General features: G+C 41.0%; 1 protein-coding gene across 7 annotated transcripts in view; it reads right to left on the reverse strand.

The window, feature by feature from the left end:
- Nucleotides 1–25518, reverse strand: part of RNF121 (ring finger protein 121) — an 88524-nt gene that overhangs the window by 7387 nt on the left and 55619 nt on the right. For 5 of the 7 annotated variants that reach the window (XM_082682154.1, XM_082682151.1, XM_082682155.1 and 2 more), the window contains 3 exons: nt 12555–12709; nt 9535–9642; nt 6816–6936 (listed from right to left, as the gene is read on the reverse strand). In XM_082682154.1, the coding sequence (XP_082538280.1) occupies nt 6816–6936; nt 9535–9642; nt 12555–12709 (384 nt within the window). Of the gene's footprint in view, nt 1–6815; nt 6937–9534; nt 9643–11695; nt 11810–12554; nt 12710–25518 lie in introns of those variants that run through there. The other 2 variants (XM_082682156.1, XM_082682157.1) reach the window with 2 other exon arrangements.

Genomic DNA, 25518 nt, shown 5'->3' on the forward strand with positions numbered 1-25518 from the left:
CAAAAGGGGACAGGAGCTTTCTCTAAGTTTAGCTGTGAAGGACAGGAAATGGGTCAGTTGCTAGAGGAGAAAGTGGGTCAAAGAAAGGTTGATGTTTTTTAAAAAGAATACTTAAAAGGCAAAGAGCCCAATAGAGAGGGAGAAGTTGGAAGTCACAGGGTAATAAAGGAAATGCAATAGCATAATGGTCCTTGAGAAGGAAAGAGGCTAGGGAATCCACAGTGCAGGCAGGGCTGGCTTGCGATGGAAGAAAGGATATTTTTTCCACTGTAACTGAATGGAAGGAGAGATCGGTACAAATATGTGAGTAGAAAACCCCAGCACAGGAGCCTGCACGTAGCAGGAGATTAGGAAGTAAACAGGAGTTGCATTCCACACCACATCACAGAATGTGTGTGCCAGGAAAGCCCTGGGAGCGCCTCCAGCTGGCCCCCTTCTCTTGGCTGGTGAGGACACGGGAGGAGGGGGAAAAGGAGGAGAAGGAGGGGGGAGAGCCTCGGAAGTCAGAGAGGTGGTGCCTGGTCAGTTCAAGCAGATGATTTCAGAAATAACTTGTTGAAAAGGGAATAAAATACTATTTCTCAGGGTTACAGTAGATGAGATTCCATGTCACAGAGTGGTCTGAGATAACTTCAGAGACAGATGGCATCTGAGAGAGAACCGGCATCTGCTCGTGATTTAGGATTTGTCTGTTCTGTGTCTTGCTCTGTGTGTTGCATATGATGAAGATACAAAGAAATCCTACAGAGTTTCTGTGCTCCAGGTGATTATAGACATAAAATATGTAGCTTTCTAGTATAGCAGTACTGAACAGAAGATACAATTGATAATTGTTAGCTACTGTCGTCATCCTCTAGTAAATACTGTGGGCCAGACTACTCTGTAGAGTACTTTTCCTCATGCCTTTGTTCCTTACTTCATGTCTGGTAGTAATATTACAGCTGAGAAAACAAGATCGGAGAGGTAAAGTAAATTGCTCATGAGGACACAGCTAATTAAAAGTAGGTTAGAATTTGAAACCAGGTTCATCTGACTCTAACCCCTCTAGCTCTTCCCACTACTTCAGAAGAGATGAACGGGCAGCTAATCCTGTCCTAATGTTATCTGGGGCATAGAACTCACTTAGAAGAAAGAAAAGTGTGAGGTAGGACACATGGCCCAATGGAGCAGAAACGGTGTGCCACAACCCTGTCTGCCCAACAGCCCTCTCTGAGGGGAGGGCCCCAGAAAACAGGCTTATTTTGCAATCCTGTCTTCCACCCCCATTCCAACATGACTTTTGGGTGTGAATGGAAACTATAATGACTGGCTGTCACAAGCTTATGACCTCACAGTGACCAGCTGGAAAAAAACAAACACCATCCAAGGTTCCCTTGACTCAAGAAGAGTTACAATTTCTCCATGTGAGGCAAAACAGCTGTTATAGAATAAACAGAGTAGTGTAGAATAATGAAGAGGAATTGAGAATATGTGTTAATACAATTTTAAGTCTCATCATTTCATTTCAGGAACCCTGAAATTAATTAACCACAGATCTTAGTAGGTCAAACCACTCTTGGAGGGGGACCAAGAGATGAATCAGACCTACTTCCCCACCTAGTAGGTGGAACAGCTCCAAAATCAACTATAACTCTCTGGGATTGGAGCTATGATCACAGATCGTACAAAATACTATGAAAAACACCCAGGACTAAAAATGTGGCATATACACACAATGGGATTCTTTTTTTTTTTTTTTTTTTTTTTAAAGATTTTATTTATTTATTTATTTATTTGTCAGAGAGAGAAATCACAAGCAGGCAGAGAGGCAGGCAGAGAGAGAGAGGGGAAGCAGGCTCCCTGCTGAGCAGAGAGCCCGATGTGGGACTTGATCCCAGGACTCTGGGATCATGACCTGAGCCGAAGGCAGCGGCTTAATCCACTGAGCCACCCAGGCGCCCGGGATTCTTTTTTTATAACAGGCTACCTGCACACACACACACAGACACACATGCACAAAGAGATTATTTATTTAGCACCCCCTCCTTTTTAAAGTATTCTTCATGCCCAGAGAGGAGCCTAACACAGAGCTTGAACTCATGACCCCGAGATCAAGACCCAAGCCAAGATTAAGAGTCAGACATTTAACTGACTGAGCCACCAAGGCGCCCCTATTTATAGCCCTTTTATTTTATTTTCTTATTTATTTATTTATTTATTTATTTATTTATTTATTTAATTTGACAGACAGAGATCATGAGTAGGCAGAGAGGCAGACAGAGAGGCGGGGGGAGGCAGGCTCCCCGCTGAGCAGAGAGCCTGATGCAGGGCTCAATCCCAGGACCCTGAGATCATGACCTGAGCTGAAGGCAGAGGCTTTAACCCACTGAGGCACCCAGGTGCCCCTTTATAGCCCTTTTAAATTGAGCTATACAATGGAATATTATTCAGTCCGAAAAAAGGAGGGAATTCTGACACCTGCTACAACATGGGTGGACCTTAAAGACATTATGCTGAGTGAGATAAGCATGTCACAAGGGACACGTATTGTATAAGTCCACTTGCATGAGGTACCTAGGCAGGTCAAATTTAAAGAGGCAGAAAACATGGGGCGCCTGGGTGGCTCAGTGGGTTAAGCCGCTGCCTTCGGCTCAGATCATGATCTCAGGGTTCTGGGATCGAGTCCTGCATCGGGCTCTCTGCTCAGCGGGGAGCCTGCTTCCTCCTCTCTCTCTCTCTCTCTGCCTGCCTCTCTGCCTACTTGTGATCTCTCTCTGTCAAATAAATAATAAAATCTTAAAAAAAAAAAAAGATTCATAAAGAGGCAGAAAACAGAATGGTGGGGCGCCTGGGTGGCTCAGTGGATTAAGCCGCTGCCTTCGGCTCAGGTCATGATCTCAGGGTCCTGGGATCGAGCCCCGCATCGGGCTCTCTGCTCAGCAGGGAGCCTGCTTCCCTCTCTCTCTCTCTGCCTGCCTCTCCATCTACTTGTGATTTCTGTCTGTCAAATAAATAAATAAAATCTTTAAAAAAAAAAAAAAAGAAAGAAAACAGAATGGTTGTTTCCAGGGATTGGGGGGCAAGGGATTGTGGAGTTATTATTTAAGGGGTACAAAGCTTCAATCTGCAAAATGAAGAGTTCTATGGATGGATGTGGTGATGGTTGCAGAACACTGTAAATGTATTTAATGCCACTGAACCAGACATAAAAACGGTTAAGATGGTAAATTTTATATGTAGTTTACCATAATTAAAAAATGACTAGGGCTGCTACATGGAAGTAAGCAGTGGTGGAGCTAGTAAAAGGCCACACTGGTCATACCCAGCACATTGTGAAAGGCTGCTAAGTAAGTATTGCTTGAATAAATGAAAGAATGAGTTGGCTAACAAATGCGTGGAAGGCTGGAGTGTCTTGGTTCCCTCAAACTACCGTCCCCAAACCACTGATCAGGTTCTGAATTCAAGGCCAGGGACGTTCTTGAAATTCAGGTTGCCGTGGCTCAGTGACCCAGGTGTTCCTAGGCAGACCACAGTGCACTTGACCAAAGACTAGGGCAGAGATAGGAGAGTCCTAGAATTCTCAGGTTAGAAAGAACTGTAAAGGAAGTACAGTGCATCCTTTTATCCCAAGTTGGGAGTCCCCTCCCCCACATTCCTGCCTAGCCTAACCTAACCTGTGGGCATCGTGAGCCCCCGCAGAACTGCTGCCACTAAATCTCTGCATCATTTGCTGTGGGAAAGAAAAAATTAATGAACTCCTGTTCACCCATCCAGCACTGTCACAAGCTGTCCCAGTGTTCCTACAGCCTGCTTCCTACCCCAGAAATGGGGGGCTGGGGAAAGAGCAAACTGTAAGAGTGAGGATCAGCAAGGTCGTATTCTGTTGGGACAGGAGCTGGATAGAGCGGCTCCTATGAAAGAGATACCTATTCTCAATGTCAATTTTCTAGGGAAGAGGTGGATCTTGGTAGAGACACCATGATTCAGAAGACTGGCCTGAGTTAAAGGCCTACTTTTTTTTTTTTTTTTTTTTAATCAGAACATAGGCTCTAGGTCTAGACATCTGGAGGACAGTGACTGTCTAGATGTCTATCACTTCCAGGTGATGCATGCTAAGATGGCACCTGCTACACAGAGGTAGGCTGAGAGTTGGATGGGGTAGGTCTGAAAGCCTGGGAAAGCAGGTACCCTGCTATGTCAGATTAACTCATGCCTATTTATCTTTAATAAAGTTCAATGTGATTGCTTGATCCTTGTGTTCTTATGCTACTAAAAGGTATAGAGAGGTATGTGGATTCATCTTTGGGTCAGACTATTATAGAAAAAGCATCAGGTGTTGGACGTAACTACTGAGACCTCACAGAAGGAAGGACAATATGAAGGGTCAAGAGCTGCTGTCTGAGGCACTCTTGACCCAAATAAGAAATTCTCCCAGCAGCTCTCCTGAGGATACTGCAATTTATCATTATTATTAATCATTATTATGGAATTATCAAAATAAGGACTATCATTTGCAATCAATGGAACACCCAATAATCCTTCCCAAGAGCATGGAAAGAAGTCCAGCTCAAATCCCATTTTTTGAAAGCCAATGTAATGATTCCATCTTCTACAGGAGAAGCTAACTAGGGGATCAATTCTGAGCTCAGTTCCACTTGGACTGAAGAGGGTTCTGTAGATTGGTTATTACTGACCCGCCTAAGGGGATTAAGGCTACACTTAAATTGGCAGCTAATAATAACTTCGAGATAAAAGTGGCAACACCCTGGGAAAATCAGAGAATTGGCCCTTAAAAACAGAATGAGAAGAAAAAGAAATCACAAGAGGGTAAAGGGCAGGATACTGGCAACAGTCATTTTGAAATGCTGAGTGTGCCAAAGAAGCAGACTTCAGGAAAAGTTGTTGTTGAAAGTGAAGATAGTAATTAGGAAGTCAAGTATCTGGAAATCTCTTCTGGGCAGTGAAGTGGTTAAAGGAAAAGCTGAAGTCTATACCAACAGATAAGAGACCATGAAATGTGCCTAAACACAAGACAGTTGTTCAAACAGTAATCTAATGACCCAGTACACTTTGTTTTCCTTTTAATCCATTACAGAAGAAATAAAAATAGTCCCATGACACTGGGAAACTAAGTCCTAGGTCTAAAACTGTACTTGATGAAAGTCACCAAAGGCGATGGTTGAGGATTCTGTTTAACCTGGATTGCCCAAAGCCTACCAGTCCATGGCACAAATGAGACTGTGTAGCACTGATGTAAAAATGCGCACACTAAATATCCTACCACCTGCAATACTGCCTTGAACTCACCAAGAGTTCCCGAGGGACCTCATACAAAGTCAGCGCCAATCCTTTCCTGTGCTTTGAAATTGGTCTCCACTGGTATCTGCTGCTATTAGACTGCTATCTGGCTGCCCCAAGAGAACCCACTTCCCTGACATTCTTTTAAGGTTTCTCTACGAACTACCAAACCTCAAGTTGCAAGAACTTCTGAAGGCCTTTCAGAGCTCTTGCATCAGACAGAGACACACGAATTTCAGCACAGAACTGAAGAAATGACCCTTAAACTTGGAAATATTCCTTCTTGGGGTGGGGTCTTCTACGGGCTGACACTGAAATGAGGAGTACTTCTGTGTTGTTCACATAATTAAAAAGAGCATGCATTACTTTCATAAGCAGCAAAACAACAAACACACATTTCTATTTTGAAAAAAAGAAATAGGAATATTGACTGGCTGTTACTTTACCCACATTTTGAGCCTGAAGAATCTCTCCCTGGTCTCCACCTTATAGCATTTTCTATCTCAGTGAAAGTATACCAGCCAAGGAGTGGCTCGAGTTACACACTGTCAGCTTTGATACGTACCTTTCTTCTATTCAATCTCTATTCAAGTCCTACCAAAATACTTCTCAAATAGCTTGCTGCTCTCCCTTCACACCATCTCTCCCCTAAACCAAGCTACTTTCATCTTGCCTAGACTACTACAACTGCCGACTACTACAACTGCCTCTTAGTCTTCACGGGTCACTCTAAGCTGTGGACCCCTAATCTGTTCTCAACCCAGAAGCCAGAATGATCTTTTTAAAGTGCAAATCTGAAGATGTCATTTTCTATCTTAGCCTCCCAGGATTTTTAGCATAAAACGCACAATCTTTCACTTGGCTTTCAAGGTTTTTTCTAGTCTAGCCTCTTACTTCTCCAGACATTTCCATCCTTCCAACTGCAGTAGCTTAATTCCTCCAAATGTCACCCTTTCTCTCATTATAGGACTCTTATCTACACATGCACTTTGCTCTATTTGCCACCCACATCACTTCCCACTTCATCTAGTTAATTCCGACATATCTCAACAGTCACCTCTTTAGGGAAGCCCATCTGGGCCCCAGATGAGGTCAAATGCCCTCACTGCATTTGTTCACAGCACTGTGGAGCTTTCCTTCATAGTTTTATAAATGTTATAATTTTATATTTATTTGTGTGTTTTGTTACTTTCATACCCATCCCTGTCACTAGGGCATAAACTCCATCTGTGCAAGAACCATGTAACCTCTGTAATTCCAGCACAAACCTAGTGTCCAGGCACATCAGAGGCATTAAATATCTATTGAATGTTAATTTCCTGAATGATAAAGTGGTTCTTTCCTAGAATGGCCCTAAAGTTAAAAATTCCAGGGTCTATGGGATCTGGTTTTCCAAATTTTAAGGAAGAAATCTCCATTCATACTACTGTTAAGTTGAAGGATTTTTTGATGGCTTATCTCTTCCATCAAACCAGTGATGCTATACTGACCTCTGTGGAGGTGGCAGTAGACAGTATTAAAAGCCCAGGTGAACTTACCCCTATGGTAGACGCCATGTAGTCTGCACACATCTCTGCAAAATCTCGCTCAAGAACTCCATAGTAGAGGCCATAGAAGAGGAGAGAAATGCCAAAATCCATGGCATCTTCTGGTTTGATCCTGTAAGGAAAGCAGCATGGCCTATAAGGCCTGCCCTAAGACACAACTGGTTTGGATTACTCTGGGACACACAAGGAGGCACCTAAAGTTGGAAGACTTAACAGCTATAGCAAGCGTTGGCAAAATAAGACCAAGTCTTATGCCTGTTTTTTTTTTAATTTTTTATTTTTTATAAACATATATTTTTATCCCCAGGGGTACAGGTCTGTGAATTGCCAGGTTTACACACTTCACAGCACTCACCAAAGCACATACCCTCCCCAATGTCCATAACCCCACCCCCCTTTTCCCAACCCCCCTCCCCCCAGCAACCCTCAGTTTGTTTTGTGAGATTAGGAATCACTTATGGTTTGTCTCCCTCCCAATCCCATCTTGTTTCATTGATTCTTCTCCTACCCACTTAAGCCCCCATGTTGCATCACCACTTCCTCATATCAGGGAGATCATATGATAGTTGTCTTTCTCTGCTTGACTTATTTCGCTAAGCATGATACGCTCTAGTTCCATCCATGTTGTCGCAAATGTTATGCCTGTTTTTTATATGGCCTCTTGGCACCGTCTGAACAGGCTAGCACTGTGAACTACAAAGACCAAGCCAAGGTATTGCCTACACCCCTCTTTCCCACTTTGTCCCCAGTGCCTGCCTCCTCCAACTGCCCAACATGCCTTGCAGCTATCTAGGGCCCACTCTGGTTGGCACCTGCGTGTTGGAGACTCCACTGTTGGCAATCACTGGACACCACCAACCAGTGGAATTTCATTCTGGAAGACGACAACTCAAGTTGCCTCACCTCCAGCCAGCTGCCCAGGTTGAAATGGCTGGGTAAGGGCACACCAAGATCTGGGTTGTCAATGGAACAGAAAGTTAAAATGATCCCAGTGGTCACACACCCACTTGTCAGGGCCCTCCTGAGAATGTCTCATCTGATAGCAAGTAGGCACAAAGTATGCCTCCCACCTGAGAGAGCCCATCCATCAAACAAGGTGGGGCAAGGGAAGAGTTTCCTCTCTTGTTATACAATGTATTATCCTAGACTTCGCCTTTTGTCCACAAAGTCTAAAATATTTGGCCCTTCACAGAAAAAGTTTGCCAGCCACAGCTTTAGAAATAAAAGATAAAATCAGTCATTTAGCAAATATATACATACCAGTTACCATAACATTTTAAGCTATATCTATACATTTTCTGTATCATGTCATCAAAGTTAAACTTTGGTCCGGGGGCACCTGGGTGGCTCAGCTGGTTAAGTAGCCAGCTCTTGATTTCAGCTCCAGTCATGATCTCAGGGTCCTGGGATGGAGCCCTACATTAGGCTCCATGCTCAGCGCATAGCATGCTTAAGGAGTCTTCCTCTTTCTCCCTCTCCTTCTGCCTCTACCCCAGCCCCCCTGCTTATGGTCTCTCAAATAAATAAATAGATTTTTTAAAATGGCCTGGGTGACTCAGTCGGTTAATCGTCTGCCTTTGGCTCAGGTCATGATCTTGCAGTCCTGGGATCAAGCCCCACATCAGGCTCCCTGATCAGCGGGGAGTCTGCTTCTCCCTCTCTCTCTGCCCCCCAACTCATGCTCACACTCTCTCTCAAATAAATAAATAAAATCTTTAAAAAAAAAACTGGGGGTCCAAGTCTACTTACTAAGAAGGACAAAGATCTTGCCTGTACATCAGGAGGCTTGTTTTAATAATTCTAAGGACCAATAAATTGCAACCTTCCATCTTTGAATGTTTATTATAGAAAACAACCTTTGTCAAAAATTTGTACCAGGAACTGTACATGTTTCCTTAAAGTTGTAAGTTTCATTTATCTTAATCAATCTTGTAATATTTAACCCACTAGACATCATGATCTTATATCAATTAATCTGATTAGGAGCATAAAAATGGTCAATATTCTCAATTCTGTTTTCCTCCTTGTATAGCTTATGCAAGTAAAAATGAACTGTAATTACAGAATAATCATCTTTAATACAATGCAGAATCTTGAACTCACAACTCTGAGATCAAGAGTCAGACACTTAACTGACTGAGCCACTCATGCACCCTACAATGCAGAATCTTGATTTTTATTTTTTTAAGCACACAGATTAGGAAGCCACCTGGAAATATCTTAGTTTTCTTTGGTGGGACTTGTTAGATTCTATACTGATAAATTCCTATAAACATTTGTGGAGCCTGTATATGGTTTCAACCTGTACTACTCCTGGAAGAAAGAATTCCATGGGTATCCTCTCATTATATAAAGTAAGGACTTACTCCTTTCAGTTTCAAAAAGACTCCTGCCTCTGATAGGGTGAGAGAGTTATAGGTAACTGGCTATAATCATTATTATGCTTACTTCTGTGACACTTTTCCATTAAGATATAGGTTCTTGGAAAACATAACCAATGATTTGGGACTCTATATATCCAGACATTCCTTTCTCTTTGCCAGCATAAATCCTGGAGGGCCCACTTTCCCATTCCCCAAAGCCCAAGTCTCCTATCCTGGGTGCCATGGCCCCCTTGTTAATATTCGCAACTTGGGTCCAGAAAGAAAGATACATCTAACCAGGCCCTCCTCCCCAAACACAAACAAAAACAAAAGCAAAGAGTACTTACTTGAATAATAAATTGAGACCAAAGAGGGTAAACATGACAGCCATGTAGCCAACAATGCCAGTGGCATAGCTGATTTTATAGATCAACAGGAACCACTTATAAACCAACCTGGAGAAAGGAGAAAAAATTAGCATAGCTGACATGGAAACTTGCCTAGAGGCCTCTGGATTACCACAATCTCTTATTCTTATATCAATGGGGACATTACGTTATTTGCTTAGGACTTACTAAGCAACTTTAGCTACTATTACAGACTTAGTCACTCCATTAATTGCAGAAATACCCCTGCACACCAGGGAGGAGCTAGTGCTTTCTATTTTCCTGGTTTCAGATCGAGGGAAGAAGAGAGCCTTAAAAGTTTTTAGCTTCAAACAAACAAAAAAGCAGAGCTGACATTAGATAGCTATGCCCTCTCAAATTCAGATTAGCTGGATAAGAAACTGAAAACTAATAACTATATCTATGTTCAGATGGGAACAGGTCGGGAAGGCCAGTTGTTCTTGTCAGGAAAGAGAATTCAAGGGAAGATGAAAAAGAGAATCAGCTATGGGCTCCCCCTCCCCTTTAAAAAATACTCATTTAAGTAATCATTATACCCAATGTGGGGCCTGAACTCACCAACCCGAGATCAAGAGTTGCATGCTCTTCTGACTGAGCCAACCAGGCCACCCAAGCTTTTCATACTGGGAATGGTTAACCTGAATACTTCTATGCTCCTATCTATAGGACAATTATGAAATGGTATCTAATGAATTTGCTTCTGAAATTATTTTCTTTCTGGAGAAGAAGGGATAAGAAAGGAGGCACTCCGAGAATACCTTTGAATGGATGTGTGTGATGGTGGTGGAGTCATAAAATGTTCTCAAACGAAGAGCAATGCTCTCTATAAGTCAGTGAAAGTAGTGTGAAATCAAGAACCAATACTCTATCTGGGATGACAGCAAATGAGGAATTCACCTGAATAAACACCTCAAGCCTGTCTGGCTCCGAAACCAAGTTACTACCAAGCTTGATGGACCACAGAGAGGAAGCTTAGGTCCCTACCTAAACAAGTGGTGAGAAGTTCTCAGGCAAGGGAAAGGCCCCAAACATTTTGCAATGCCTGCTCTCAGAAACACAAAACTCCATTACCCAGGGTTTGCACTCATCAGACAGGAGTGAGGCAGTGGAAAGGATGTAGAATTTTTGGCAGAATCTGGATTAAGTGAGTTTTATTAGCTGGGTAATCCCAGGTAAAATCAAATCACTACTCTAAGACAAGTTTACTTACTTGTAAAAGGAGGAAACCACGATACCTTTCTCAATGGACTGTACAGAGTCCATTTCCTGGTATATATAATACATGCTCAATAAATGCTACATGAATAAGCGTGGATGTTTATGAAAGTGCTTTGAAATTATAAAGCACTACAAATGTTAGTTATTATCATCAAAAACCTCCCATGTCATAGACACAATTTCAGTCATTTTACCTATAAGCTAATATTGGTTGTTAACTTTTTTTTCTTTTTAAAGATTTTATATATTTGTTTGACAGAGAGAGACACAGTGAGAGAGGGAACACAAGCAGGGGGAGTAGGAGAGGGAGAAGCAGACCTCCCATGGAGCAGGGAGCCCGATGTGGGGCTTGATCGCAGGACTCCGGGATCATGACTCGAGCCAAAGGCAGATGCTTAATGACTGAGCCACCTAGGCGCCCGGGTTGTTACTGACTCTTAAAGTATATTTTTACACTTTTTCTTCATAGTACCCTTTATGAGGGAGCAATTATTATCACATTTCTAGGGGTAAAAAGTTCAAGGCTCAGAAAAGTGAAGCCATACAGATCAGGTAATTAACTGGCACGGCTAGAGTTTCCAATAATCCACAAGCATCTGACTCCAGAGGCTCTATCTTCTATCATGGCCCTTAATGTAAACTACTTCTAAATCACGGAGGAATTTCTCAATCACTGACTTCACCTTGAAGATAAATTTTACCATGTACAAGGAAACTCTGAAGGCCAAAGCAGAACCTTACAGTGAAGCAGAACATAAAATGCATGGGAAAAAGAGCAACTTGCAACTTGGAAGCCTTGGCTCTGGCAGTTACAACTTTGAGGCTGGCTACTTCTTCTGCTAGGCTCTCCTGGACCTGTACACACATCTCTCACAGCACTTACCAACTGCACTGAAACAGCTGCTTTCTTGTCCATCTCCTCCATTAAACCGAGCATTCCTTGAGGGCAGGGACCATGTCTTATCCAGGTCTGTATCCCCAGCGCTCAGCACAGGGCCTGACACATAGCAGGTGCTTGTTGAATGAATGAATGAATGAGAAAATCTCTTTCTTTCTGTCAAGTACAGATCTTAAATGACCTCACAAGCTGGTTGGGAGGATCAAACTAGAAATGCATTTGGACAAAATACAAAGAATAATACAGTCAGGGGCTGTTCTATGACCAAAGAAGCATTGTTTGTTGAAAAATTGCAAATTTGCTGAGATTCATTCATTCAACAAAAATTCAAAGAGTAGGCTACTATGTGCCAGGCCTTGTGGTAGGGCCTGGATATACAGGGACAAACAAAACACATGTGGTTCCTGATCTCACAGTTACAGTTTAGTGGGGGAGACAGACAGTCAAAATTTTATGTTATGTTCTATGATGGAAAACTATAAGGCCTATGAAAGACTCTAACAGAAAATCTTACTTAGAGATCAGAGAAGGGTTCACAAAAGGAAATAACAAGTAAAATGAGACCAAAATGATCCTCAGAATTTGCTTACTTATTTTGGTTGCTTTTAATATAAACAGACCTTGATATAAACTCTAAGGTAAGCTATAGAGAAATATTTTGGGGTTTTTATTCTACGAAGGGGGGGCAGTTCTCCCAATCAGCTTGTTTTGGTGGGGGTCCATGCTAAATAATCTTAGCAAACAGAAATTACAACTTTTTTCAGCCTAAACCCACCCCAAACCCATGCACTCCAACCCATTCGCTTCAGGAAACCTAGCTCTTCCCCACTACCTGAACTCTCACCTTGGTGTTGTCTGTACTAGTGGTTTCCGGGTGGCACGGAAGGTGACAAAAGCTGTGACAGCAGAGAACAAGATCCAGATCACTAGGAACCTCCACCAGTGCAGCTTCACTGTGAAATAGAGGGGAACAACCCACATCTGAAAGAGGGTCACCATCTGAAACACAAACACAAGCACTTCAGCGCTAGCCAGCTCCCTCTGTGCTCCGTCCGCAAGTCCACAGGGTATGTCGTGTGTTCCATTTTTTAGCCTGATCCTCTCTCCCAGATTTCCAATGTTGGACAGAGGCACCACCTAGTGATCTAACTTAGAAACTTAGGACCATGCCTGACACCTCCCTTTCATCCCTCACCTATCTGTTGTATATATTCTTTCCTTTCCATGTGAGCCCTTGCTATCCCTTGCCTGGCTCACTACAATAATCTCTTTGTTAAATCTCCCTGCAGTCATCATCCCCCTCTCCAATCTATCCTTCCCAAGAGCACTGGGATGGCCTCTCTAACATACAGTTTTGAATGTGTCATTCCCCTGCTTACAACCTTCTAATAGTCCCCTGCAAACAGGATAACACCCAATACCCTTCAACAGGCATCAAATGCCCCACAATGTGCCCCAAACTATTATTTCAAGGTTGACCTTCTACTACTCCCTTGCCATTAGTTAAGTTGTATCCCTCAGGCTAAAACGTCCTTTCCACCTGCCTTTCTGCCTGATAATATCACATCCAAGACACATGAAACCTTCGGTCTTCTTTCCAGGTAGGAAGAGTCATAACTTTCCAATGATCCAAAAGCACTTTCTTTTCTACCATCGTTGCTCATCTAGAGCATGGTTCAAATTAATTCTCTGAATGTAAGCTCCTTGAGAGCAGTGACCAGGCCATATTCACAGATCTTCAATAAACTTAGATACTTGAGAAGAAAGCAGAACTAGAACCCAAAAGGGAGGCACATTTCTGCTGTAAAGAAGTCTCAGAACTCAGACTTCAGCTGAAGAGTTCCAAATATATAAAATGGTTCTAAGTCAGAAGTTTGGACTGATCACCAGTCCTTCCCTCCCTGATGCCTCTTAACTCCCTCCACCAACCACCTTGCTTTCACTAGATGTCACTGTGCTCAGATGAGTAGCAGGTGTTAAAAAAAATTACTAATACTTAATGCGAGGCTTTCTTGCTGTTGTCATCAAAGGAAATGAAAGAATATTTAAAAAGGGCTGGGCATGGGGATGAGCTACAGAGAGAAAAATGGTAGCTAGTTTCCTAAAGTTCCATAGTGGAGAAAACTTGAGAAAGTATTTACTTGTTTCTAGACCAGTGCTACCTAATCAAAATATAATGGGATTCACATATGTAATTTTAAGTTTCCTAGTAGCAACATTTAAAAAAGTAAAAAGAAATGCTGGTATAAATTATTTTTAAGGATTTTATTTATTTATTTGAGAGAGAGCAAGCAAACGGGGAGGAGCAGAGGGAGAGGGAGAAGCAGACTCCATGCTGAGCACAGAGCCCGATGTGGGGCTCAGGCTCATGACCCCGAGATCATGACCTGAGCCAAAATCAAGAGTCAGATGCTCAACTGACTGAGCCACCCAGGTGCTCCCAGATGGTATTAATTTAAATAACATATTTTATTTTATCCAATATATCCAAAATATTATCATTCCAACATTTACTTAATATTAAAATTATGAAATATCTTACTTTTTTTTGTACTGAGGCTTTGAAATCTGATGTGTACCTTATATTTATGGCATACCTCAAGAGAGACCAGTCACATTTCAAGTGCTCAACTGCCATATGGTAATGGTGGTTCCCATACTGGATTAGTGCAGCTTAGAGCATTTTTTTAGCATTTAGTTCTCTCCTGCAGCTTCTAACAGACTACTCTGTGGCAAGAAAAGGCCTTAGTGTTTTAGTGTTATTTTACTAAATAACAAATAATTTACTAAATAATAAATAACATTGAGAGGAGAATGGTGAACAGATCCCACTTTGCTTTAAAGCTTACAGATTTGTGTGCTCAATGGTGCTGGCTAATGGTCAGTGAACATTGTGTCTCAGTACCTGTTCTACTGTTCAGGAACCCCCCAGGCGACTTTCTGAATGAAATATCCTAAAATATCCCAATATGAAAAGTGCAGGAGCACTGGGATGTACTAACAAATGGCTAACCAAATAACACTCCAGGTAACATAAATGGAGATAATGGGAGGAGACCAGGAAAGGACATCATAACAAACCACACATTATTTAAGCAAGAGGATAAGGGCTCAGTTGGTTAAGTGTCCAACTCTGGATTTCAGCTCAGGTCATGATCTTGGGGCTGTGTGATCAAGGCCCATATTGGGCTCTGTGCTCAGCAGGGGAGTCTGCCTGGGATACTTTCTCTCTCTCTCTCCCCCTCCCACTATGTACTCTCTCGATAAATAAATTTTTTAAAAAACTTAAAAAAAATACTTTAAATTAGGGAATAAGAGACAACCAGAATCATGATATTCAGAGGCAGTAAATAAATGGTGGTAAGATGTGGAAAGAAGAGCTGCAGGGTTTTTAGCCTTCACATGGTTAGCTTACAAAACAGCAGGCCCAGAGACTATAGAGGAACTAAATTACAGAATCTGATTATATTTGTCTTCTCTGAGGGAATGGAAAAAAAAAAAAAAAAAGGGAATTCCTGGTCTCCTTCTAGCTTTTCCAAAAACTTGGCTGTTGCCCCCCCCAAAAATACAAAACAAAAACCCCAAATAAAACAGTACAACAAAAAAAACCCCAGTCTATCCCCTACTAGCCTTTTCCCCACTCCAATCAATAGCATGTTCTTTTTTTTTTTTGAAAATTGCAAATAAAAAGTTTAATTTCAGAAACTGTATTCACCATTTATAAATACACTAAAACATAGTCAATGCAAATCCAGATTAATAATAGGTCCTTTCTTAACAAAACAACTTTTCTAAAAGGTCACAGGCAAATAAGTGACTTGTTTCATCCAGAGTATTTAATTGGTTTGAAATAAGAAAATGAACCCTTTTTTCTAGATGTTGAAGCAAAAATTCTGAAGTCAGATCATCGTTCAAAGAATGACAACTGACACTTCATTCTGCTGTCCTTGGGATTCTGAAACACACCAGCGATGGCTGAATCTTCCTTATTATATAAAAAATCTAGACGCCTAAGGCTACTCTTACAACTGCAATGGAACAACCTCCTCCCTGTTAATGAGCTGTCTCTTCTAGAAACAATTTTATACATAATTTGATCAAACTGGGGTCAGTGGGGTCAGTGCACAAATTTCAAAAGATAGCTCCCTGGTGTCAAGACAGCAGGTCCGAGGGTCGGGCGCCCTCAGCAGGACTGCTGCGTGCAGGCCCCTGGCACGTGGGCTTGACAGCAGGTGTCCGGGGCTCGGGGCTGAGGTTGACCATGTAAAACCTGAATGCAGCAGAAGCACAGACCGGGACGCTCTCTCTGCCAAGTCACTACAGAACTGGCACGGCGGGACACGTCTGAGTTTACTTTCCTCTTCCAACGCCGTGCCTCCGTGGCAGCGAACACTATATTCCAGAATGTTCTAAGAAGGAATCTAGTAAAGATAATTTATCTCTGCATGAGCTGTAGCTCTGCCTACTTTGGGTGCAGCGAGAGGCAAAAGACCTGGATTCTATTCTGGGTTGAATAAAGGCATAATCAGGAGTAGGCATCAGTGTAAAAGGAATGAAAAAATCCTCCCTTGCTTTTTAACTCTGAGGCCTAAAACTTTAAGGCTATAAAGAGGAAAGAAAAGGAAAAAGGAAGGAAGGGAAAGAGGGAGGAATTTAGGGACAGGGTTATATCCTTTCAAACCAGATAGCCAATTAGAAGCCCAAAAGACCTAGATTCTAGTTCTGTGTGCTTCCAACTCACTGGGTCACTCTAAAGAGGTCCTTCCTCCTTGAGGGAAAGGTTTGACTTGATTTTTCAAACCCCTTCAAGTTCTAACATGCTAAGGTTCTATTAAGCAGCCTTGTAACTGGGAGAGCGAAGTCAGTGCTCATTCATTTGTACACTGAATATTTATTTTGCATTTAATGGAAAGAATGCAGAAATAAACATGATCCCTGGTCCCTGTCCTCAAGGAGCTAACAGTCTAGGGGTGCCTGGGTGGCTTAGTCGTTAAGCATCTGCTTTCAATTCAGGTCATGATCTCAGGGTCCTGGGATCAGAGGTAAGCCTGCTTCTCCCTCTCCCACTTCCCCTGTTTGTGTTCCCTCTCTCACTCTCTCTCTGTCAAATAAATAAAATCTGAAAAAAAAAAAAAAAAAGAGCTAACAGTCCAACAGCAGGAGAAAAATAGAAATAAAATCTAAACCTTTAATTTTTTTAATAAAGATTTTATTTATTTATTTGACACAGAGAGAGAGATAGATCACAAGTAGACAGAAAAGCAGGCAGAAAGAGGTAGGGGTTGGGGAAGCAGAGAGCCTGATGTGGGGCTTGATCCCAGGACCCTGAGACCATGAGCTGAGCTGAAGGCAGAGGCTTAATCCACTGAGCCACCCAGGTGCCCCCAAACCTTTAATTTAATGATTCTATTAATCTTTAGATTTAAATTTTTTTAAATTTGTTTGTTTGTTTGTTTTAGGTAGGCTCCAGGCCCAGCACAGAGCCCAGTATGGGGCTTGACTTCATGATGCTAAGATCAAGACCTGAGAGGAGATCAAGAGTAGATGCTTAACCAACTGAGCCACCCAGGCACCCCTAAAGATTTTAAGTAATTTCTACACCCAATGTGGGGCTCAAACCCACAAACCAATGGAGCCAGCCAGGTACCCCTCTTTAGATGTTTTTTAGAAGTTTAAATAGAAATCATTAAAGAATGAATAAACCAAGTAGAATGATATAGTAAAATGACTGGACATTTTAGAATTAATGAGATCTAGGTATGAATCCCAATATAACTATTTACTGTATTAGCTTAGGGAAGTCATTTAACCATGATAAGCCTGAATTTTCCCAACTGTAAAAAAGGATTAACAGTATCTACTCTCAAAAGATTGCATAGATTAAGTGAATTAATGCATGGAAAGCTCTCAGAACAATGCCTAACAATGTAATCATTTAATATAATGTAATAAATATAATGCAAATAGTCAATATAATAGCTCTTTAATATTAAAAAAAAGCAGAATACATAATTCACAGTAAGCATTCAGTAAATGAGTGCTCTTATTAGGTCCTCACATGATCAAAACTGCATAAAGTCAAATGTAACAAGGGAGCAAAGACTGCAAAAAGGCAAACAAAAAAATCAACATATTGAAACTGGTGGGGTTATAATGAGATAGAGATAAAGAAAAATACAAAAGATCAATGAAACCAAAAGTTGATTGCTTAAAAAGATTAAAAAAACAATAAACCTTTAGCCAGACACAAGAGAAAAAGAAGACACAAAATTAGAAACAAAAAAAGAAGTTAGCAACCAATACCATAGAAATACGAAGAACTGTAAGAAATTACTACAAAAAATTATATACCCAAAAATGGACAACCTAGAAGAATTAGATAAATTCCTAGAAACATACAATCTTTCAAAACGGAATCTGGCAGAAACAGAAAATCTGAGATTACTAGTAATGAAATTGAATCAGTAATCAAAAACCTTCCAACAAACAAAAGTCCAGCACCAGATGGCTTCACAGGGGAATCCTACCATTTAAAGAAGAGTTAATACCTATTCTCCTCAAACTATGTGAAAAAGAAGAAAAAAAAAGAAAAGGAGAAAAGAAAAGAGAAAAGAAAATGAAGGAAAGAAAGGAAAGCTTCCAAATACATTCTATGAGGTCAGCCTTACTGTGATACAAAAATCAGACAAAGACACAAGAAAACAAACAAAACCCCAAACAAACAAACAAAATACCTACAGGCCAATATCCCACATACACATAAATGCAAAAACCCTCAACAAAATATTAGCAAACCACATTCAACAAACATTAAAAGGATAATGCATCATGAGCTGGTGGGACTTATTCTAGGGATGCAAGGATGATTCAATATTCAGAAATCATATTCCACATTAACAAAATGAAGGATAAAAATCATACAATTATCACAATAGATGCAGAAACAGCATTTGATAAAATAATATCCATTCATGACACAAACTCAGCAAAGCAGAGGTAGAGAAAATATACCTCAACATAATAAAGGCTTCACGAGAAAAACCCACAGTCAACATCATACTCGAAGGAGAAAAACCAACAAAAGTTTTTCCTCTACGATCAGGAATAAGACAAGAATGTCCACTCTTGCCACTTTTATTCAATAAAGTACTGGAAGTCCTAGCCACAACAATTAAGCAAGAAAAAGAAACAGAAGGCATCCAAATTGGTAAGGAAGAAGTTAAACTTTTATTGTTTGCAGATGACATACCAGTATACATAGAAAACCCTAAAGATTTCACCAAAAAGTTTTCAGATTTCAGATATAAGATATCACCTATATTAGAAATAATATATGAGTTCAGTAAAGTTTCAGGATACAAAACTAATTTATAGGACTCTCTTGCACTTCTTATACACTAAAAATGAAGTAGCAGAAAGAGAAAATAAGAAAAAATTCCATTTGCAACAGTACCAAAAAGAGTAAGATACCCAGGAATAAACTTAACTGAGGAGGTAAAATACTCTGTAAACTGTAAGAGACTGATGAAAGAAACTACAGATGACACAAATGGAGAGATATTTCATGCTCATGGATTAGAAGAATTAATATTATTAAAATGCCCATACCACCCAAAGCAATCTATAGATTCAATGTAATCCCTACCAAAACACCAACAGCATTTCTTGCAAAACTACTAAAATTTGTATGGAACTGCCAAGACCCCAAAGAGCCAAAGCAATCTTGAGAAAGAAAAGCAAAGCTAGAGGCTTCATAATGCCAGGTTTCAAGATATACTACAAAGCTTTACTTATCAAAACAGTATGGTACTGGCACAAAAACAGATACATAAATTATTCCAATTTTGGTATACGTGCTGCCAAAATAAGTACAGTAGACACATAAATCAACAGAACATACAAAAGAGTTCAAAAATAAACTCATGTTTATATGGGCAATTAATCTAAAACAAAGGAGGCAAGAATATACAAAGACAGTATCTTCAATAATTGGCACTGGGAACACTGGACAGCTACATGCACAAGAATGAAACTGGACCACTTAAACTACAAACAAAAATTAAAATAAAATGGGGTGCCTAGAACCAACTTCCTGAGTTGGGTGGCTCAGTGGGTTAAAGCCTCTGCCTTCGGCTCAGGTCATGATCCCAGGGTCACAGGATCGAGCTCCACATCCAGCTCTCTGCTCAGTGGGGAGCCTGCTTCCTCCTCTCTCTCTGCCTACTTGTGACCTCTGTCTGACAAATAAATAAATTAATTTTTTAAAAAATGAACGTAAAATGGATTAAAGACTTACATAAAACTCCTAAAAGACAACATAGTAATTTTTTGACATTGGCTTTAGCAGCATTTTTCTAGATAGGTCTCTTCAGCCAAGAGAAACAAAAGCAAAATTAAACTCTTTGGACTACACCAAAATAAAAAGATTCTGTAGAGCTGCACCTGGTGGCTCAGTCAGTTAAGTGTCCAACTGTTGGTTTCAGCTCAGGTCATGATCTCAGGGTCCTAGGATCAAGTCCCATGTCAGGCTTTGCACTCAGCACAGAGTCTCTGCTGGAGACTCTCTGTCCCCCTACCTTTGCTCCTGCCCCTGCTTGCTCTCTCTCAATATAAATAAATGAAATCTTAAAAAAAAAAAAAAAGCTTCTGTAGAGCAAATAAAACAATCAACAAAATAAAAAGGCAACCTTCTAAATGGGAGACAGTATTTGCAAATGATATATCCAATAAGGGGTTAATATTCAAAATACATAAAGCACTTCTATAACTCAAATAGCAAAAAACAAATAATCTGATTAAAAATGGGCAGAAGACATACATGAAAAGATGTTCAACATCACTAATCATAAATACAAGTTAAAAAAAAAATGCAAGTTAAAACCACAATGACATATTATCACATGCCTGTCAGAATGGTTAAATCAAAGACATGAGAAATGAGAAGTGTTAGCAAGGATATAAAGAAAAAGGAACCCTGTGCACTGTTGGTGGAATGTAAACTGGTGCAGCTACTATGGAAAACAGTATGGAGGTTCCTCAAAAAATTAAAAATAGAACTACCAGTAATTCCACTATTAGGTATTTACCCAAAGAGAACTGAAACACTAATTTGAAAAGATATATGCACCCTTATGTTTACTGCAGCATTATTTACAGTTGTCAAGATATGGAAGGAACACAAGTGTCCATTCCCAGATGAATGGATACAGAAGATGTGGTTTACACACTGGAATATTACTCAGTCATAAAAAATGGGAAACCTTGGGACGCCTGGGTGGCTCAGTTGGTTAAGCAGCTGCCTTCGGCTCGGGTCATGATCCCAGCGTCCTGGGATGGAGTCCCACATCGGGCTCCTTGCTCAGCAGGGAGCCTGCTTCTCCCTCTGCCTCTGCCTGCCATTCTGTCTGCCTGTGCTCGCTCTCTCCCCCTCTCTCTCTGATAAAGAAATAAAAAATCTTAAAAAAAAAAAAATGGGAAACCTTGCCATTTGTGACAATATGGATAGACCTAGAAGGTATTATGCTATGAATTCAGACAGAGAAAGACAAATACCATATGATTTTACTTATATGTGGAATAAAAAAAAATAAAACATACAAACAAACCAACAAACAAAAAGCAGAAACAGACCCATAAATAGAACCAACTGAAGGCTGTCAGGGGAAAGGTGATGGGGGAAAGGCAAATGGATGAAAGTGAGTAGGAGTTATAGAACACCAGTTATGGAAAGAGTAAGTCATAGGGATAAAATGTACACCATATATAGTGGTTGGGAATATAGTAAATGGTATTGTAATACTGTATGGTCACACACTTGTGGTAAGCATGGCATAACGTATAGATCTGTTGAGTCAATATGTTGTACACCTAAAACTGATGTAAAATCATATGCCAACTATACTTCATTTAAAAAAAAAAAATCACCGAAACTTCTAGGGGGAAATACGTGGTGGGGTTATTGCAATTTCTTTAAAAAGTTTAGTTTGTCCTTTCCAGAAATAATAAATGATCTAAAACACAAACCAAGGATTTGAGGTCACCTTCAGGTACCTGGACACACTCCATTAGGTAGGCATAAAAGCCAGATTCTGTTCAGGGCCTAGAAATCAGTGCCTGACCAGGGGCCAAGCAGGGGGGCAACTGAATGGAATAGCTTCCCACGTGAAAACTGGTAAGTTACAACTTGCCCTAATTTCTTTATTTCTACTGCAGTATTTATTATCATTCTGCTTAATAAGTAAATTGAAGCTTCTTCATTAAGGAAGGCATTTTTAGTGGCAAGCTTGGCGATTTGTAAATTGCTGAAAGTTACCTAAGATTTTCAGAACAATATCAGGGACGCTGGTGCCATCTGCTGGCGACATGTTACGCAGCCACATTAAGTTCAATAATTTGCTCAAGTGTTTGTGCCCGATGCTGTCACAAAGTAATGGGAAGCTTTGGCCCTAACTTCACTCCGAGGATTTGCGATGGTGAGACAAATGCATAAACTGAGCAGCCGTCAAGTACAAGCAGTGAAGCATTAAGTACTGACATGAGAGTTCAGAGGAAAGACAGCAGTGTGAGCAGGAGCCATCAAGGAAGACTGCCTAAAAGCGGCAGAACTCTGGCTGGTTCTGAGGGGGCTTGGATTTGACCAGCTGAAGAGGGAAACTGCAAGCCATTTGCCTTTCTTTCCCTGAGTCTACAAATACAAAGCTGAAGTAAAGACTAGCCTGAAACTTGTTCATTGATTCATTCTGCAAACATTTACATAGGGACCATCCCAGCTTCTCTGATCCAGAAAGTTAAGAATAGATGCATGCTACCTTATCTCTCCACAAGACTATACAGCTGAAATGATAATGTTAGGCACTAACAATAAGAGCTAGACTGTATTTAAATAGACGGTCTTTCAGATTTTTTTCACCTCAGAAACTGTAATTCATGAAAAACCAGAAAAGAAGTCCCATATCACATCCTCCCCAGGGCACCAGCTCCCCTGCTGGTCTGCTCACGCTTGACACTTTTGTCTTTCAGGGTTCTCATCACTATTGTATTGCCCTATGTTGGGGGGGCAGTGATCACCCACCATGCTTGGCTGAAAAGGAAAATAAAGGATGAACTGAAAACTGCATGTCCAGCTAGTAGAGCAAAGTAAGAAACTCGCAGCTAACAGAACAATCAGTTTGGAAAAAAATACTGATAAATGGACAGAGGTCAACTGAAGGAAGGTGTTTAGGATATGTGTCACAGCTCTGGTCAGTATTTTCGTGAATAATTTGGTTGAAAATACAAAGGATCTGCTTACCAAACTGTGGACAGCAAAAAGTTTAGGAGCTGGAGAGAACAAGGCAGCAAACAGAACACAGAAGCAGCAAAATAAAAAATGAATAAAGTCTGTTTCTAGAGTTCTTCTAGCTCTAACACTGTATGAGCTGAAATGAAAAACCAAAACTATATGAGGAAACCCAACCAACTACCCAAGTATAGAAAGGAAAATGAGTGGCTTAATAGCAGTTTATGTGAAACAGATCTAGGGGTCTCAGTTGACCACAAATTGCCAGGAAATATATGCCAGCAGGGCCACTGACAAAAAAGCTAAGGCAACCTAGGCTGCTTAACTAGGAATATGCCCAGAATGAAGGAGGCAGCAGTTCTACTGTTCTCTGCTCTGTCAAAGCATTCTTAGGGCTATACAATTAAGTCTTGGGACCACACTGTACAAAGAACATTGACAAAGAAACATGGCCATAAGGGAGCAGTCAGGATTACAAAGGGTCTAGAAACCAAGTTACATAATAAACAGCTGAAGGCCCTAGGACAGCAGACCTGGAGAACTATAGGGAGGCAGAGATGCTACCTTCAGTTATCTGAAGACTGTCCAGAGGCCCAGTAAGGAGATATATGCAGTGTAGTTCTTGTGACCAAATATGACCCCACATATTGCTAGAATACTCTACAGGGCAGAAACTTGGGTTTTCAATTCCCCTCTATCATACCCCTAGCAAACTGTTGACCTTATCACATGAGGCAGACCATTCTACTGCTAACAAATATGCTAGATAATTCTTCCCTGATGCTGACCTGAAAAATCTGCCTTTGTGTACCCTCTGCCTCTGGATCCAACTATGGTCTTTCAGAGTTACACAGTACGATTACTTCCTGTTTCTTATGACTACTCTTCTAATACCTAGAATTTTGTCTTTTCCCCCAAGCCATCTTCTCTCCAGGCAAGAGACAGCCCAAGTAATAATTTAACAAACACTTACTGAGCCCTTACTGGACATCATAAGAGCTTGGACGTCTGCTAAGAACTGCAGAATCCAGAGATAAAAAACTAAACCTGGGCGCCTGGGTGGCTCAGTGGGTTAGGCCGCTGCCTTCAGCTCAGGTCGTGATCTCAGGGTCCTGGGATCGAGTCCCACATCGGGCTCTCTGCTCGGCAGGTGGCCTGCTTCCCTTCCTCTCTCTGTGATCTCTTCCCTTCCTCTCTCCTACTGTGATCTCTCTCTGTCAAATAAATAAATAAAATCTTTAAAAAAAAAAAAACAAAACTAAACCTCCTCAAGAACTTAAGACTACCAAGGAGAAAAAAAAATTATAATGCAGTATGATAAGTGCTATAAAGGAGTAAGCCCTGGTAGCCAAGAAAGTGGAGGAGAGGCTTTCAGTCCACAAGGCTTCCTGAAGAAAGCAATCTTTGGCCTCTGAACTGATGGCCTAGTAGATGTAAGCAAAAGCATCATGATGAGTGAGTGTTCAGGATAAGGGAACATGGTATTTCTGACAAAGTACAAATAAGGAGGGAGGTGTGAGAAATGAGCCGAAAGAGCAGGCAAGGCTCAGAGAAGGCTGATGTCTGCATTACACATACAGAAGTTTTTATTATAGTCTGGGAGAAAAGTTTTTCTTTTGCATAGGAAGTAGGTTACCATCCTTTACCATCTTAGATAGTATTCTCTAGTCACATTTCAGTAATCCTCTTAATGTGTTTGTCTAAGAAAAATCTATAGTAAAGATTTCTAGGTAGGAGATTTTGCCACTCATCCATTCCACAAGGGAAGAACAGTTCAGGGGATAGGAGCTGGAAAAGATATGGTTTTTGGTAACAGAGATGATGAAAGCTTCCCCTTGGAGATCTTTAAAAATAGGACAGATACTTTTCCAGGCATAAACTTACTCCTTCTCTTAAAATCCCTGCGGGAGCTAAGAAACAAGTAATATTAGACTCTGAACAGATGATGAAAACTGTGTGACAGAGAAGCTAAAAAGCAAGCTGGGCCTAGGCTAGGTTTCCAATCCAGATCTTCTGTCTCCAAGTCCTTCACTTCTTTTTTTTTTTTTTTTTTTTTTTTAAAGATTTTATTTATTTATTTGACAGAGAGAAATCACAAGTAGTCGGAGAGGCAGGCAGAGAGAGAGAGAGGGAAGCAGGCTCCCTGCTGAGCAGAGAGCCCAATGCGGGACTCGATCCCAGGACCCTGAGACCATGACCTGAGCCGAAGGCAGCGGCTTAACCACTGAGCCACCCAGGCGCCCCCTTCACTTCTGAATTTGTGATAAAACCCTGGAAAAGCTGAGGAAGCGGTATAATATAGATATTAAAGGGGTGGAGAAGGACGGACCTGGTCGAAAGTCACTGAAGAAGGAAATATCAGGAGAGTTAAAAACAGAAGTGACCATGGCAGAAACTGACAATATCTTGGAGCTTTTGAGAAACCTCAAAAAATGGCTGAGTGCTCATATGAGAAGAGCACTTAACCAAGAATCAGATTTTGGATTTATGTCCAGCTCCCCAATTTAATGGTCATGTACTCTCAACAAGT

The sequence above is a fragment of the Mustela nivalis genome (assembly GCF_964662115.1).
Source record: "Mustela nivalis genome assembly, chromosome: 9".
Classification (NCBI taxonomy): domain Eukaryota; kingdom Metazoa; phylum Chordata; class Mammalia; order Carnivora; family Mustelidae; genus Mustela; species Mustela nivalis.